Source organism: Scardinius erythrophthalmus, assembly GCF_964197995.2.
Source record: "Scardinius erythrophthalmus genome assembly, chromosome: 8".
Classification (NCBI taxonomy): domain Eukaryota; kingdom Metazoa; phylum Chordata; class Actinopteri; order Cypriniformes; family Leuciscidae; genus Scardinius; species Scardinius erythrophthalmus.
Genome location: NC_138228.1, coordinates 12,069,309 through 12,085,580, shown reverse-complemented (window position 1 = coordinate 12,085,580; position 16,272 = coordinate 12,069,309). Strand labels below are relative to the sequence as shown.

The window sequence follows — 16,272 nt, the reverse complement described above, 5'->3', positions numbered from 1 at the left end:
TTTTTCTTATTTTAAGTATAAACCCACCACACCTTAATAGATTTATGATTCAAGTAAGAAAAAGTTTTAATTAAAAAATATATTAATTTTGTTTCTCAAATAAATAAATCTGATTTTAAAGATGTCTAGGAATCTTCACTGGAAAATAAGGCAAAAACAACTGAGACAAAGCTTTTTGATGAGGAGCACACATTTCGGAGTAATATGGTAAAAGGTAGAAGCCTACACCTCAACTCTGATGTGTGAAATCTTATACTGCCTTTAAATGTTCCTTTATGAATAAATAAAGATTTATCATGTGAGAGTGAATAAATAATTGCATAAATAAATAAATAAATAGATAAATAAACAGATACTTGTGCATTAAGCTATGGTTCAGAAAAGTTCTCATTGACTGGCAGCTTGTGTAGTCCAGAGGCTTATGCTTCTAATGATAAGCCATTCTTTCTGACTTGCCGTCACCACAATGCGAACACACTCGATATCAAACGCTATCTTGTGGTCCACATCATAAACCTCAATGTTTCCATTTTTAAACTCCCCTAAAGTTATATACGAGGAGCACTGCCTTCCTTTTTTGGTTCCTATTAATTTCTCTCCCACTTCCAGAGCTCCATGATGCAAAATGTCATTCTGGCGATCATCTGTTCCTGTGATGATCTTGATTTTGCTGATTTTTGTTGCCTTGTTGAACACTATAACATAAAAGTCCCCGGTGGACGGGGCCTTGCCCCAAAAGTACTCGTCCACGCTACTGTAAGCTTTGGCAGCATCATAGCTCTCAAACACATTTATGTTTGTGTACAAACTGGCAGGTGGATTGTCTGGGATATCAAGGGAGTCTTCCTCAAAGTCATCATCCTTAAGTTTGTTTTCTGCACCTTTATAAGAGGAATAGTAGCCCATGTGTTGGAAAAGGGATGGCTTGAAGCGAATCGCATCCTTCTGGGCCAGTAGGCCTCGGAAATGGATAAGAAGCCAGTCGCAAGGCATCTCCTGATAGAACATGAGCAGGAAATGTGCAAGTCTGGGAAGGTCTCGTGAGTGGTACAGCTTCCCTATGTATCCAAGTTTGGAGAATTCCAGCATCACCCAATATGATCCCTCTCTAGATGACACTACTTTCTTCAAGGCAGTGAGGAAGTTTCGGGAGCAGCGCACATCATCCTCCAACATCATGTAGAAGTCTGACAGGTTGGTGCAGAAGTTGAGCAGAAATGCATAATCTACATTCTGTTTGGAGCGGAAGCGCACTCTATCCTCTGGATCATTATAATTTCTCTTCAACCCATCCAGGGACGGGTAGTACTCCTCAGGTGCATGGATAACCAGCAGCCGTCCTGCAATGATATGGTGGCCGAATTTCCTTGAGATTTCCTGAACTAGGCTCTCGCACCATGCCAGGTCGAAGTCTGCCAGGTGGACAACCACAACAATCTCCTTGAGCTCCTCGTAGCTTGATTGGTCAAAAATGGACTTGATGGTCTCCAACAGGTAGTTTCCTCGTTTTCTTTTCACAGATGACAATCCAATAGTGAGATACTCTACAAAATAACATGGGAAGTCATGAAGTGAATCAAAATGTCTGATTTGAACTGCATTGTTTATAATGTGAATACTATCTTATATCCTGTTCAAATATGTGAAATGATATCCATAAATCCATAAACTATGTATTGAATGCACAACTTGAATAGAGTTTGAGATACAGTTACATTATTTACTTATTGGTTTAGAAATCTTTTACACCGGTGTATACTGCTAATACTAAGTGTACAAAGGAAAGCAGTCTTACTCTTTCGAGGTAAAGGTGTTCCAGCAAGGTACCGATAAGTCACATTGATTGTTCCAGAAAAATTGGTGATATCTTTAAAGGTATGAACATATCGCTCCGAGTTCAGCGGATGCATTGAGGTTTCCCGCAACTGACGTTTGTCTTCCTCCTGAAACACATAACATCCAAAGACAGCCAAGTCTATAAGTCCAAGTTTGCCACAGCATTCGCTATGCGCCTTTAAGGCTAGTAATTGTCAGGCTTTTTTATTTACAACAAAATAAGCTAATTCCCTGCACAAAATATAATAGCATTGTAAAACAACACTATACAATAAAGTTTACAGTGGCTTCATAAATTAATTAAAAAAAAAAACGTTAAAAAGCAAAACACATCTGATGCACATTCTTTGTTCTTCATTTTCTAGAAGTAGTGTTTAAAAACCTTGTGTAGTTAATTAAAAGAAGGTACACTGCCATCTTCATCACGAAAGTGACTTGAACGCACCTGACCCTGTAAACACGACTTCCCAGGAGGACTTGAACGCACCATTAGATGTGTTTTCTTTAAATGTTAGCAATGCAGGTCATTATTTTTTGATTTGGTAATATGCTTGCACACTCTTGTATAATTTAATTAAAATTTGAAAAATTAATTGCACACACAATTTTACTCGCTTAAATTTATAGAATCTAGTATTAAAATGATAGCATTGTTGCTATGCTTCAATGTCTTTTTACCACACATGAATTGTTCACACTTTACTAAATCTTTGCTGGCCATGATGGTGTTTGTTTTTCAATTAAATGGGGGTTATTTAGAAAAGTCATTTATTCAAAATGGGTACAACTTTTGAATAATTCAACAGACAAACACACGACATGTTATGATCACAAAGTTTTGATCATGAAGTTGGCCTCATGAATAATAAATGTGTCTCTTGCATTTGGACTGCCTCTACATCATGAAATTTTAAATAGGCTGCATCGCGAGCTCTGATAATTATACATGCATAACACAGCACCGGCAGCCTTACACGCAACATTTGGTAATTAAAGCATATAAACAAAATAACTTTTCAGCAAGGAGATAATTAATGCTAAATCACATGCAACAACAGTAGTCAAGTTGTTGTGAAGCCCACTATTGTCTTGTTATCTGCTCCACTGATGTTGTAAATAAATTGACCTCTGTAATTTACCTGCTGGATTTCAACAGGTAAACAAACTCACCAGCACGTAGCCATCTTCCATGTAGAGGTTTATGAAGAGCAGGAAAGTAATGAGAGCCACCAGAAAAGGAATGGTGGAACGTTTCCGGAAACACCTCATCTTGTCCAGGTACTTTAACACCAGTCTCATGATGGAAATACTACTGGTGTGATCTGATAGAAAACAAAGAGAAAATACTGCATCAGGATGTAGCATTGACACACTAAATTTGATAGATAAAGGGCAAGAGGTGGAGCATGGAATACGTATTGTTAATTTATTGCGCTTTTTGGAGCTTAATAGTCATAATCGTCTTACAAAGCCTAAATAAAACATGTACCAAAAAATAAAACCACTGGGTTAAAAGCAGTGAAGTCAGGGTTGCACCATTCAAAACTGAATCGAAAAGTCCCCACGTGGTGAAAATCAAGCGTTTAATATTGCTTATATGGCTATGTGGTGTTTTTAATATGCTTTAAGACAAACCATGTGCAAATTCATAAGTCAACACCATTGTTAAGTATTTTCTCTTTAAAACTGCAGTGAACCAAAGACAGTCTCAAAAACGCGGTTTGAAATCACTGGTGTTACCTTGTAACCAATCAAGTCAACGTGTGATTTTCAACGAGTGGATCTCTGAGCTGGTGTGAATGAGTGGAGGCGGGGCTAATTTGCATATTCAATGCAAATGAGGCAAGGGTGTAGAGTCACGTTCAAGCTATTTTAAGGCATGGAGATTTTTTTTTAAAGAAAAAAACATTTAATTATCTCATTTTGGTGATCAAAGATGAGTTTTAAAGGATAAAATGATTGACTACAGGGGAATTTAAACTCCTGAATTTGAATTTAATTGAGGATGCATAATTGCAATGTAAGGAGGATTTTGTAGATTTAAAATGAACTGAAATTCACATAACTAATTTTTAACTAAAAAAGCAAAATCCAAGTGTTGGCTTGATAAATTGTGAAAGTTTTGAAAAGCCTTTAAGTTTAGATAGATAGATTTGTATATATAATCATAGATAGATAGATAGATAGATAGATAGATAGATAGATAGATAGATAGATAGACCCCAAGAACATTAAGAGTGCACAGAAATTCACAGAAACTGCACAGAAAGAGCTCACTAAAATTATGATGTCTTTATTATTCAGGAGAAGCTGCCACCAATTTCTTGCTGTGCAGCCATCAGAGAAGCACTTCTTTTTGTATAAAAGACAGGACATTCACTTTAAGGTCACACTTAAAAGAAGTGGAAGCTTTGTGTGCTTCTAAGCCCAGTAATTAACTCGACAACGATGTAGGTATAATGCAGACTTCAGCTGAAGAACACGCTGTGAGGTTAATATCCCGACCCTACTCACCAGGCATTAGCAAAGTACGTACAACTCTGTGCCTTTAAGTCCTTTTGTTTTGCCCATTTTTAGGTCTGTGCGTCAAGTACAAAGTATGGTTCTTAAAAGCTATACTGCAAAAGGGCATTTCAATTTCAGCTATCTTCATCTGATGATGCATAGCTGGAGTGACTGTCTTTGAAATGAAAAAAAAAAAAAAAAAGAGTTCAGCTATGTGCATGAAATAGGCCCCAGGCATTCTTTTATTTTTTTACCTCAAATTACACAGTCATCTAAGAATATAACGAAGACGCAAGTGTTTTGGAAAGCTTACGTGTAACAGCCTTTTTGATGGCTCCTTGTAAGCACCTAAGACCACTAATGGAATACAAAATACCTTTACAGAGGATCCCTTGACCAGATGTGTATCGATTCTGCCCACTGCCAACCTGTGTCAAATGGGGATTGTCAGGTCGATATTCTATGAGCTCTTGCTTGTACTTAAAAAGTAGTGGAAACAGTGAGACCACGCAGCCTTGGTGAGCATAAGAGACTTCTTTCAAAAACATCAGTTTTTTTTACAGACCCCAAAGTTTTAATGGCATTGTACATCAGAGGTACTTTTTTAATACACACTTTAATATATTTCATTGGATAGTGTCTTACATTTACAATGACACATTGAATTCTTGGTGCTTGTACAAATACCGCAACTACAGTACCATCGATTGCAGAAAATGTCAGTTCCTACATATATAATATGTACTTATCATTCAGAAAAAACTTCAACCTTTTTTAAACTATCATAAGACAACAGAATGTAGACAGCAGAAAAATCATATTGCCAAAGCAATATCCATACTGCACATTCAATTTTCTTGGGCATTTAATTACACAAGTGGCTGGCTTTTACATTTTCCAGTTCAAACCATTTTGCATTTTGATACATGCAGGTGGACTCGTGTAATGTTAATGCAGGATAATAGCAATGCTGGATTGATTCAGCCAACAAAACCTGCTTCATCCTTCACTGGCGGTGAAGTGAGGAGACCACTGATGGTTTTGGTTTACATCAGATGGTACCTAATTCTAAAACTTGCAAACTGACTGGATGTGATCACATCTGAATTTAGCTACTAAAAGGCTTAAAGGCACAATATGTAACTTTTTTGCTTTAAAAATAGCAAAAATCACTATATCTATGTTATATATTTTAGTCATTTTAGTTGTGTACTTAGATTATCCCGACTGTTTCCAACAACTTTCAAACCAGGAGAAATTTGTAATTTAATTTGAGAAACGTCCCGTTTCTTTATTTCCGTTTTGTCGCCGCCAATGCCGTCATATCCGCATTGTCCCTGGTTTCCGCCTATGGTGCCATGGTAACCAGAGCTATGAGCAGAGCCCTCTGATTAACAAAAGCGACAGACGCAGACATCTGTGGAGTTCGCAATGTCTATCTGCACGCTGTTGTTGTTTCGTTCAAACATTATGGACCATGGCAAGCAGACTTTGGATAAAAAAAGGAGAACTAAAACGAGAATCAATATCAGCGCGGTGTTTTCGAGATGCCAAGAGATCCCATAGACAGTATATAAACGAGAGCTCCACGTCCGAGACTTCGACCGCTTCTACATGTACTTTATTAAACAGGTGAGCACATTTACATAAAACTAATCAATGTTATATAGGTGTCAGAATTTTATATATCAGAATATGATCTGTATGTTATTCTAATGTTGATCTAGCTTACTGCTAGTCTCATACAGACAAACTAACACATACACTTCAACACATTCAAATGCAGTTTAGTGTGATAGTGTAATGTTAGACCAAGTGAAACAGCGCTGCGTTACCTCACAAGTTTAATTTGTCTAATAAACTGACCTGTGAGTAGTAATTCTGCGTGTAGTTCGGTAGAATGAAATGTCCATATTCCTTTTATATCCGCGGGACTCGCGTCGCGTGTGGAGCTGATAGCTGTCTCTTAGCAATCCCGAACTGCTTCATATCACAGTCATGATAAAAACATCGATGTATTCAGTCATCCATAAACATTATTAGATTGGTCGGCTTGACGTTGACGACAAGATCCATAATTCTTAGCAAATGTTGCGTCATCAATCTACGCCTTTGTTATTGTAAATAGGTTAGCGACCCCTAGTGGCAAAAAATGCCATACTGTACGTTTAAAATAAAAATGTTATGAATGACAATTCTGAAACACAGTGAGGCTGAGTCAATACTGTAAAGCCCTCTTAAAGATGAATTAAAAGGGTTGTTGACCCCAAAATGAAAACTGTCATCCTTATGACTTTCTTTCTTCTACAGAACACAAATGAAGATATTTTGAAGAATGTTGGGGACTAAACAACTGTAGACCCCATTGACTTTCATTATACGGACAAAAAACAGAGACATTTTTTAAAACGTTCTTTTGTGTTCCACATAACAAAGAAAGTCATGCAGATTTTGTAATGACGAGAGTAAATGACAACAGAATCATTGAATTTTTAGGTGAATTTTTTCCTTTGATTTTCAGCAGCATACCTTACAAGTGCCATTTGAATGGTGGAACATTCATATAAAAAGAAAGAATGAAGCAGAGAGAAAGTTAAAATAGCATTATAAATGTTCCAAATATTTTGCAGCAAACTGCCTACATTTGCCAGGTATTCTTCCACCCCCTTAAATCCCCAAGTGTCCAAACACTTCAGACGCACCCTCAGGCTGAAAATAAAACATCCATTAGAAAATGTATTAAGCTGAGCTGACATTATCCCTCCTCCTTTCATGAATTCAGAGAGCGGCTCTTGTTGACATACACACAAAATCAATTCTGAGCTTTGAAACCCAAAACTCCTCAAAAATGGTTGAAAAACAAAGATTTAATAATGACTGCATTTCTTTCCAGACTAAAGCCGCAGATTTAGTTTGTAAAAAGGGAAAACCACCAGCCTGGTACCTTCATATGTTGCGTAATTACACCTGACAAGGTCTGATTCTGGAAGAGCTGAAATTACAGGCAGACGGCAGAGCCGCGTACAGCTGCCAGGGATCTCGCTTTTGCAGAGGTCTCATTTGAGGGAGTGCTGACGTAAATAACCTGAGGTTCATTCCCACTTCCTGTCGCTCTGTAGATCATCACCTCCCGGGGAGAGCAGCCTTTTTAGCAGTCAATATAAACTGGGCATTTAGAGCGTTACCGCCGCGCTAAACGAAACTGCTCAATTAGAGAACGAGAGAAGTAATCCAAAGAGTTGATTTCATAAAAACACAGAAAATCCAGATGGTCCCTCTGTCTAACATCAGCTTGTTTGTGCATTACTTTGCGTATATTAATGCAGACTGCCACACTCGTAGGAAGTATACTTATAAACACCCATTCATTTCAAAGCGAGGACATTGTGCTAGCATCATTTTGAGCTGCGCATTTGCAGATATTTATCTAACGTTCTTATCTTTTCACTCTCCTCTCGGTGACGGAGGGAGTGTCATTTCTCCCAGGGTGCCATCTCTCTCTCTGCCTTAGTGACATGAAATAGAGAATAAACTTCAGAATGAGAAACAAGAAGCTCCCTGGTGAGAAGAAGGCAATTACAGTCATGTCTGATGTGCCGCAAGACCCCATGAATAAGAAAAACAAATCAGTTTACAGAGTTGGAAATGGCTTAGAGAGATGTTTGAGGAAGGATGTCTAGTAGATTGGGAGACTGCTATGCAATTTTTATTATGTAAATGCACTATGAGAGAATGTGGAATTAGGGAACTCTTGGTTTGATTTGGATTTTATACAAACACTGCCAGCATTCAACAGCAATTCGACTAAAGAGTGAATCTACAAGGCCATTCATATTGTGTTTCATTGGTGTAAATCTGCAATCAAAGATTTACTGAAGCGAGCAAGCAAGCAAGTCTTGTGTATCTTCTAAAAAGCCTGATTCTTTAAGGCCAAAATACAAACACATGTAAGTCAGCAAATTTCCTTACAGCTCCGTTTTAAAGTAAATTAAGCCTCTAAAGCATCTTGTCGCTGAATAATTCCAATTCTAATTCTTAAAAAGCAAGCCAAAACGAAGCTAAACCCTTTCAGTTTCCCTGCCACACAGACGCTTGAAACTCGAATGCTAAGCTAATGTTGAAATCGTGAGCCGCCCATATTCTTTGAAATCAAAACCGCTTCATAAAACCTCCGTCAGTTGTAGCTTTTATATGCTACTTGGGACGCAGAGGCGTACCTTACCTTAATGCGAAAACCTGCATAGAGGAGAGGGAAAAAAGCCATTTTGACTAAGAGAGAAACAGATTAATAAAGCTGGCAGTAGAAAGCAATTCTTCCACATTTGATCTTGTTATCTGTTTTACATTATTTCCCAAGGGTATGCTGCACCTCGCTGATATACAGCTCTGCGCAAATAATCAATTAAGCCAGCAGATTCTACAGCTTTCTGCTCTTGCTTTGTGTCAGAGCTTCAGCCACTTAAATAGATTTTTCTCCTCAACAAAAGGGTTGAAAAGCAGAAAAAGAGTACCGGCTGAAGACGATAAGAAACACTGCCTATAGATGAACACTGTGCTGTGGGCCTCAGCTCTGTGAATGAACTTTTGTTAATTAAATCAATTTCTTTGTGTTAATCAATTTGTGCACTGCATTCTTGTTTATTTGAATTTGCCATTAGGCATAAAATACAATAAAAAAATACAATAAAAAATAAATGTATATATATATAAAAAAACAATTATGTAAAGGATAATAGGTGTCTGAAAAAATGTGCAATCCACAAAACAAATTATGCCTGGTTCATCATGTTTGTGCTAATAAAAGGTTATGATTTATGACTAATGTATTTGTACAAGCCCAAAATTCTATTTTGATAATGAAAATTCAAATGTGCAAACTGATCTAAATTTATTCTGTAAATTATTACAGTGTCATGATGTTAGAAGAACTGAATAAATTATATTTTACTGACTGGCTATACACTGTATACTGTATACACTGTATACTATATACTGGCTATTTATACACATTCACAACATGGTAAATTACCAGGCTAATGGTTAAAAATCTTGAATGCTATCTTAAAAGTTGCAGGTCAGATTAATCTCACATATGTTTAATCAAAGTAAAAAGGTAAAAGTAGGTTGCTTAATAAAGTTTATATATGAATTGTGTATTCAGACCATCTGACCAACATAAAGTGACCAGTGATCTTCTAGTGTGCTGTTTAGAACAGGTTTATCTAAAATGTATTTTGTATAAATATATTGTTTATAACAATGATCCAAAAAAAGTTTAATAATGACAACAGTTTTATAGAAAAAAAACTGTAAAAAAAAGAAAACAAAAGTACTTACAATTGTACAGCTCTGCTCTGTCCTGATTATATTTGCTACTAGATTAAACCAACGCCAAACAATGAATATCTGATTTATTTATTTTTTTCATTTCAAAGCAAATTGATTTTACCAATGTTCACTATATTCAGAGTTTGATTTTGACTAAATAATAGCAAGCCAGCAATACAAGCTAACTACTTTCTACAAAGTCTGAATTTCTGAATATCCACTAATGTAGTGAACTTTGGCCAAATCAATTTACTTTGTAAAAAAAAAAAAGAAAAGATATTCAGAGTTCGGTTAAACATCTGTTAAATAAAAACTAATTTGTTAAAAAATAAATTTCTGTTAATTAACTAAACAAAAATTGCTGAAATACAAAAGAAATCCCCATCTTTAGCAGTATGTCAGCATTCTTCTATTCTAGCACTGTCTAACACAGCACATCTTCGTATCTCAGTAGTCTGACTGCTGGTAAATCTCTTAGGGTTGTGCCTGTGCGTATTCCAGTGTTTGTACATGCTGCTGAAATGGCAACTCCTGACATCGGTTTTAGCTCAACACATTTTTAAGGCATAATAAGATAGTTCACTGGAGGGATTGCAAGCAGAATCTTCACTAAAACACACGAAAAACATTGTTCAACTGCTGACACTTTCAGACACAAAACACACTCAGAGAGCCACACACATGCACAATTCCCCCTTTTCTATCTAGTAGACAAGAAGTATCAAGTCACTAAACCCTGCTTAGTTAAAATAATTCTTTTGTTCCTTCACAGAAGGCTGGGAAAGCTGAGGTGGGATATCTGTTTCTGCTAGAACAATGTGCAAGTGACAATTGGTAAACAGTGCGGACACTTGTTGTCTAAAACCTGATGACAACACAAAGAAGGATCTCTCTCCCCACATCTGGGCCTCAAACCTTCATCTAAAGTACGTGACATTTTTCAGTTTCGCATGAAGTTTCATTTTATCAAGTTCCTGTGAGATAAAAGATGATATTTGTTTATATCCTCGTCCCAAGTCTTGGTGGCAGCCTATTTTTAGCGACTCTCCTGCACAGAAGCCGTGGTGGTGCTTTACTGTGAGGATCTGCCGAATGTCTCTATGTTTTGATGTATGAATAAATCCAGCACCCCGCTTGGATTTGGGCGCAGTCCATCAGGCTGCAGCAGGCACCAGCTGTACAGGTGGCTTAGCTTCAAGTTGGAAGCTGTGTGAAGAGCTGGATTGATGCTGAATACAAAGCATATTCTATAATGGCTTACACATGCCAGTTTTTCCGTGATTGTAACAATAAGGGAGCCAAATATGCTAGAATAGAATAGAATTGCATTACTGAGCAAAAGGGAGAGATTGCATGATTCCTTATTCCCTTTCCGTTGCATTACAAGCTTTTTGCTTCTGAAAGAATAGAAACAGATTCTTCAAGAAATAAATGTTATGTTAATGTAAATCAATCAATCCATAAATCAATCACTTTCTAGTTCACGTTAAAGTTCTTTTAAAAGAATAGTTCACTTAAAAATTAAAATTCTGTCATCATTTGCTCACCCTCAAGTTGTTTCAAACCTGCATGAATTTCTTTCTTCTGATGAAAAACAAAAGTAGATATTTTGAAGAATGTCGGTAACCAAACAGTTGATGGTCCCCATAGACTTCCATAGTATTTTTTTTCCTACTATGGAAGTCAATGGGGACTATCATCTGTCTGGTTACTGACATTCTTCCAAATATTTTCTTCTGTGTTCAGCAGAAGAAAGAAATTCATACAGGTTTGTAAATTATGATCGAATTTTCATTTCACATAAGTGAACTATTCCTTTAATGACTCCAAAACAATTCAAGTATAAAAATTCATCAAGCGCAAATACGATTATATTATTGTGCATAATTTTTTATTCATATTTCAAACGTTTTAATTGATACTTTTAGTATTAAATATATATGTAAATGTTTTTATAATAAATATACTTAATACTTAGTGTCAGTAAAAAAGTATGATTTAAAAAAATAAGAATTGGGCACTTTCTCTAATCTTGTCCATCATCTTGAATGGATTTTATTTCACTAAGCTCGGCACAGTGCATTCTGGGATTGTCTTATCTGCGGAAGATACATTTATTGTACTTTCATAATCATAAACACATTTACCTATGGGTGGCTAATGAATCAGAAGTCTCCCACATTCACAGGAAACAACTTACATCCGTGTTGAACAACAAGGTTAAAGAGGCAGCGTAATTATGATTGTGGAGCAGCTTTTGCGTTGTGAGCATATCAGTGATGCCTTTTAATGTAAATTTTGGAACTAAGCCAATGACCTCGCAATATGTGCAAACTATTCTGGTCTACGTTGTCTGACATTCACACGTTTTTAAAATCACAGTATGGCTTCTTGCTTAATACGAGTGACTAATGCTTACTCGAATCTCTAGCTCTCTGTGCCTTTAGTTATGTGGTGCATCTTACAAGGTTAGCCTGTTGAACAAGGCTCTGTCATTGCCGTAAGGCAGAATTTTACCTTTAAGGTCAGTCGAAGACACAGAGGCCTTTGAAATTCTATCAGCAGAGAGTCTAATGAGGAAGAGAGGCATGAGAAATGATTCATGTGCGAGCGAGCCTCTCACAGGCGCCTCTTAGCAGTTAGCACTTTGACCCAGATTATAGCACCAACCCAAACCTCAAAGGGGAGCTCTGGAGATGGACCTCAGCGATATAACTTTCCTGTGACCAGTATAATAAGCACAAACACACAGTACAATCTTTCTTATTCTTTTGCTCAATATTATCATTTACTTTTTACCCGCTTCTACTTTCTTCCTTGTCTTCCTCGCTTCGCTTCCATTTTCCTCAAGCACACTCAAACAAAACTGCACCGTTTCTCCTTTCCCTTAAACATAAAAGATCCTGGCCACTAAAAACAGTATGTGTGTGGTTAGTGCCATGTGGACCTCTGAAATGAGAATTGGAGTGTTTAGTCCAGCATAAATTCATGTTCCAATTCCAGTGTATGTTTGCATGGCTATTTTTATTAAAGCTCACCTTCTTTTTGGACCATTAGACAACAAATCCTCAGTAAACACCACAGGTGTCATGAAGGCTGCAGATACGAAGATGAACCTTTCATTCAGCTGATTGCTCGGAAAAGGCCAGCTCAATTATAGTTCTGTCATACCAACTCTCTAAGTGTTTGGCATGGTAATGGATATGACAATGTTGAGATGTTTGGTCTTGGCAAAATAGATCTGCCGTTGCTGCTGCAGAGCAAGTGTGGGACTTGCTACTGCCAATACACACACAACGCTTCTGTGACGAACTAAGACATGCTGCTGCTGTACAATAGTATACATGAATTACCAGTAGCAGATATATACAGGTGGAGCTGGGGAAAGTGAAGGGTTTATGAAAGCACACTGCAACCGCTACAGCAAATCCTGACCAAGTATTTCAAGTTTGAGCAGCGAGCTCATTGGCTACTGATACAGCAGGAACCAATCAGCTGTGCCCTACAGAGAATGATGTGATTGCGAGCAGATTGAGTTACGGAACTATCAGCTTGTGCCATCTGTTTCATGACAGAACTTTGTATATCATCATTTCAAGTGCATTTCAATTCATATATGAACAAAAGTGGTGACATTTATCCATTTCTAATTTTTTCATCCATTCCGGCTGATTTCTCACAGGAATGTACCAGGCTTGTGCACAATTCAGAATTGAATTGAGAATGACTCCTTAATTCCAATTCAATTCTTGAATTTGAATTGAATTTGAATTGATGTAAAAAACGGGATCTAGAATTACAATTCGAATTTGAATTAAAGGAAGCAGAATTGCAATTCAATAAAAATTCAGAGAAATTCATATACATATTTTAAGTGAAGTGTTTAACAATGAAGCTTTACAGTATATGTCAGATATGAGTAGTTTGAACTACTTGTACAGATTACATTAAAATTTTTCCCCAGCAATGAATGTTAAAAGCAATGTTAAAACAAAACTAATTAAACAACATTGAGGGGGTAATTTATTTCAAGAATTTGATCAATATCTATTTTAGAACAAAATGTATGCAGGGTTGAGGAGTAAATAGTTATATGAAATGAAATTTCTGTTATTAAATTACAAAATTAATGTAATTGTATTTAGTTGTATTACTGAGGTAAAATGTTTAATTCAATTAGTTACTAATCAACTTAAAAATAAATGGCTTTGCATTGATAAAGTTATCCAAATAAAAGTAATCCAAACCACATTTATAATGCTAATAACAGTAAGCAATAACATTTCCAAAGTAACCTTCCTAACACTGAATGCATGCAAGACTCAACACATTCTTTCTGTTTTGTGACTGTGTGGAATTTCTTTGAATTGCCATGAATTTAATTCCACTTCCTGTCATTCCAATTCAAATTCAATTCAACGTCCTGTGGGGCAGAGTAAATTCAATTCAAATTCAAATTCATGAATTGAATGGAGGCCAATTCTGAAATTCTGAATTTTGCACAAACCTGGAATGTACCCATATTACATGCCACACTTTAGCACCCCAATGAAAATAAAAACTAACGTAAATTATCATTCAAACCTAAGGGGATTACATGCTTTCTTTTCTGCTTTTTTTTCCAGGCAGATAGGCTACATCTTGACATCACAAGGTGCTTGATCCGTTGGCTCCAAGGGGAGAATGACTGTGAAAGCCAAACCATTGTGCAAAACTCCCCTCCCTCTCCGTTTGTGTGAGAGGAATGGTGGGACAGCACTCTTTCCTAAAAGCTCTGTAAAGAGCCAAGGTGACCGCTGGGTCACAAGTGAGAAATGGGAAAATGGCTGTGGGCTGTGCGTCCAGTAGTAGATAACATGAGAAAGCACTATCTCCTCTCAGCACATTTTTTGCAAAGAAGAAAATCCAATACATTCGAAACCAAAACTGTTTCTTGCTCTCTGTCTCTCTCTCTGAAATGATGGACAGTTCATTGTTTATTTATTACAATAGATACTGTGCATCAAAATCAAAAGAAATGCTCTAAAGGGGCTCAACAATGCTGTTTCCTCTTTGGCACGATTCATTTGCAAAAAGGAAGGTCTACGTAGACCCTCTTGAAAATTTTAATTTACAAGCTTAAAAAAAAAGTCAAAAGCAAATACAGTATGTGCCATGTGTAAGCAGCCAACATTCTCATGACATTTATAGATGTAATACACATCAGAGTAAAAAATATGACCATTAACCTGGAAAATGTGTAAATATTAAATGGAACTGTAACATGAATAATGTACAGTTAATATACAGTTATTGCAAAATAAACCCTGACACTGTCAGGAAATAGCACAGACACAGAAACGAGAGGAACAGGGGTACTGTTACAATGGTAAGTTTACAACAGGATAAACACAAACAGGTGAGTATTGACCGCAGACACAGAGCGGGGTTACTATATAAATATATATATGTGAACAAGAAAAATATTGATTTCATTTATAGATCAATGGCTGCAGTACCTGTATGTGAAAAAAATCTTCCAGTAAAAAAATAGTCCAATACAACGTACAAAACAATCAGCCTAGCAAAAGATAAATACGTCAATATTACAGTAATATCAATACTAATGTTCTCTGAGGGGATTTCAATATAATCAATGACTGCAGATGCAGTTATTTGCATATGTATGCTACCAGAAATACGAAAGTGCTTTCAGTTTGATTCAACTGTGAGTATTTGGAAATATCAGACTGCTGGGTGCTGCATTTGACCAATCAGAATCGCAAGAGTTTTAGAATGCAGAACTCTCATGAATAATCGAACTGCGAGTGACTAAGCATAAATCAATAAAGGACACACAATCACATTCTGCTGCTGTGTGAACACTCGATAGTTCAACTGTATAAGAGCTGTGTTTTTACATAACTACAATTATGTGTTATGTTGCTTGCAGGTAAAATCTATGATGGCTGAAGTCATTAGCATAAAGTGACTAATTAAATTGAAATTAGCATAAATCTGGACACAAATGAATAGGTAAAGTTCTTATTAGCTCAGGAAGCTTTTTCAACTGCTGAACCAAATGAACTGGTTAGAAAAACATCTTCACATCACAGTGGGAATTCATTTAGTATTCATTCTCCACATACCTGAATTATGACCTAGCTTTATGCAACATAATTATTCATACTAATCCATTACTTTTCATTATTTACATAACATTTTTCTCAGTAACTTATTTAAAAGAACTAGGGGTGGTGAAAAAAATCGATTATTGATTAATCGCGAGTATGTTATGGACGAGTATGAATCGATTATCAAATTTTCAAAAATCGATTTTTTATAAAAAATAAAATAAAATAAAAAATCCACTCTGCGTGCATTTAGAGCATGTTATGTTATGAGAGGCGAATCACAACTACTTCAGAAAACCCAGCACAGTATAGGAACTACCAGGCAGTGACGTATGTGTACGCTGAAATAAAAAGTATTTCACCTCAGAAAAACGGACGTTCCTGTCCTGTCAGCCGTTATACTGTACTCGTAGCGCACACTCTTCAATTGCACGCGCAAATGCGGAGGGGCGCGCCGTGTATCGCTTCACTGTATAGTGCAAAGTGCAAA

General features: G+C 36.6%; 1 protein-coding gene across 1 annotated transcript; it reads right to left on the bottom strand.

The window, feature by feature from the left end:
- Window positions 1–387: 387 nt before the first annotated feature.
- mgat4c (mgat4 family member C) lies at window positions 388–3,138 on the bottom strand (the record flags this gene model as incomplete). The annotated part of the gene is made up of 3 exons (XM_081372141.1): window positions 3,007–3,138; window positions 1,796–1,943; window positions 388–1,544 (listed from the first exon to the last, which is right to left on the bottom strand). The coding sequence occupies exons 1-3, from the start codon at window positions 3,133–3,135 to the stop codon at window positions 388–390; spliced, it is 1,434 nt and encodes a 477-aa protein (XP_081228267.1). The 5' UTR covers window positions 3,136–3,138.
- Between the last annotated feature and the right edge of the window lie 13,134 nt (window positions 3,139–16,272).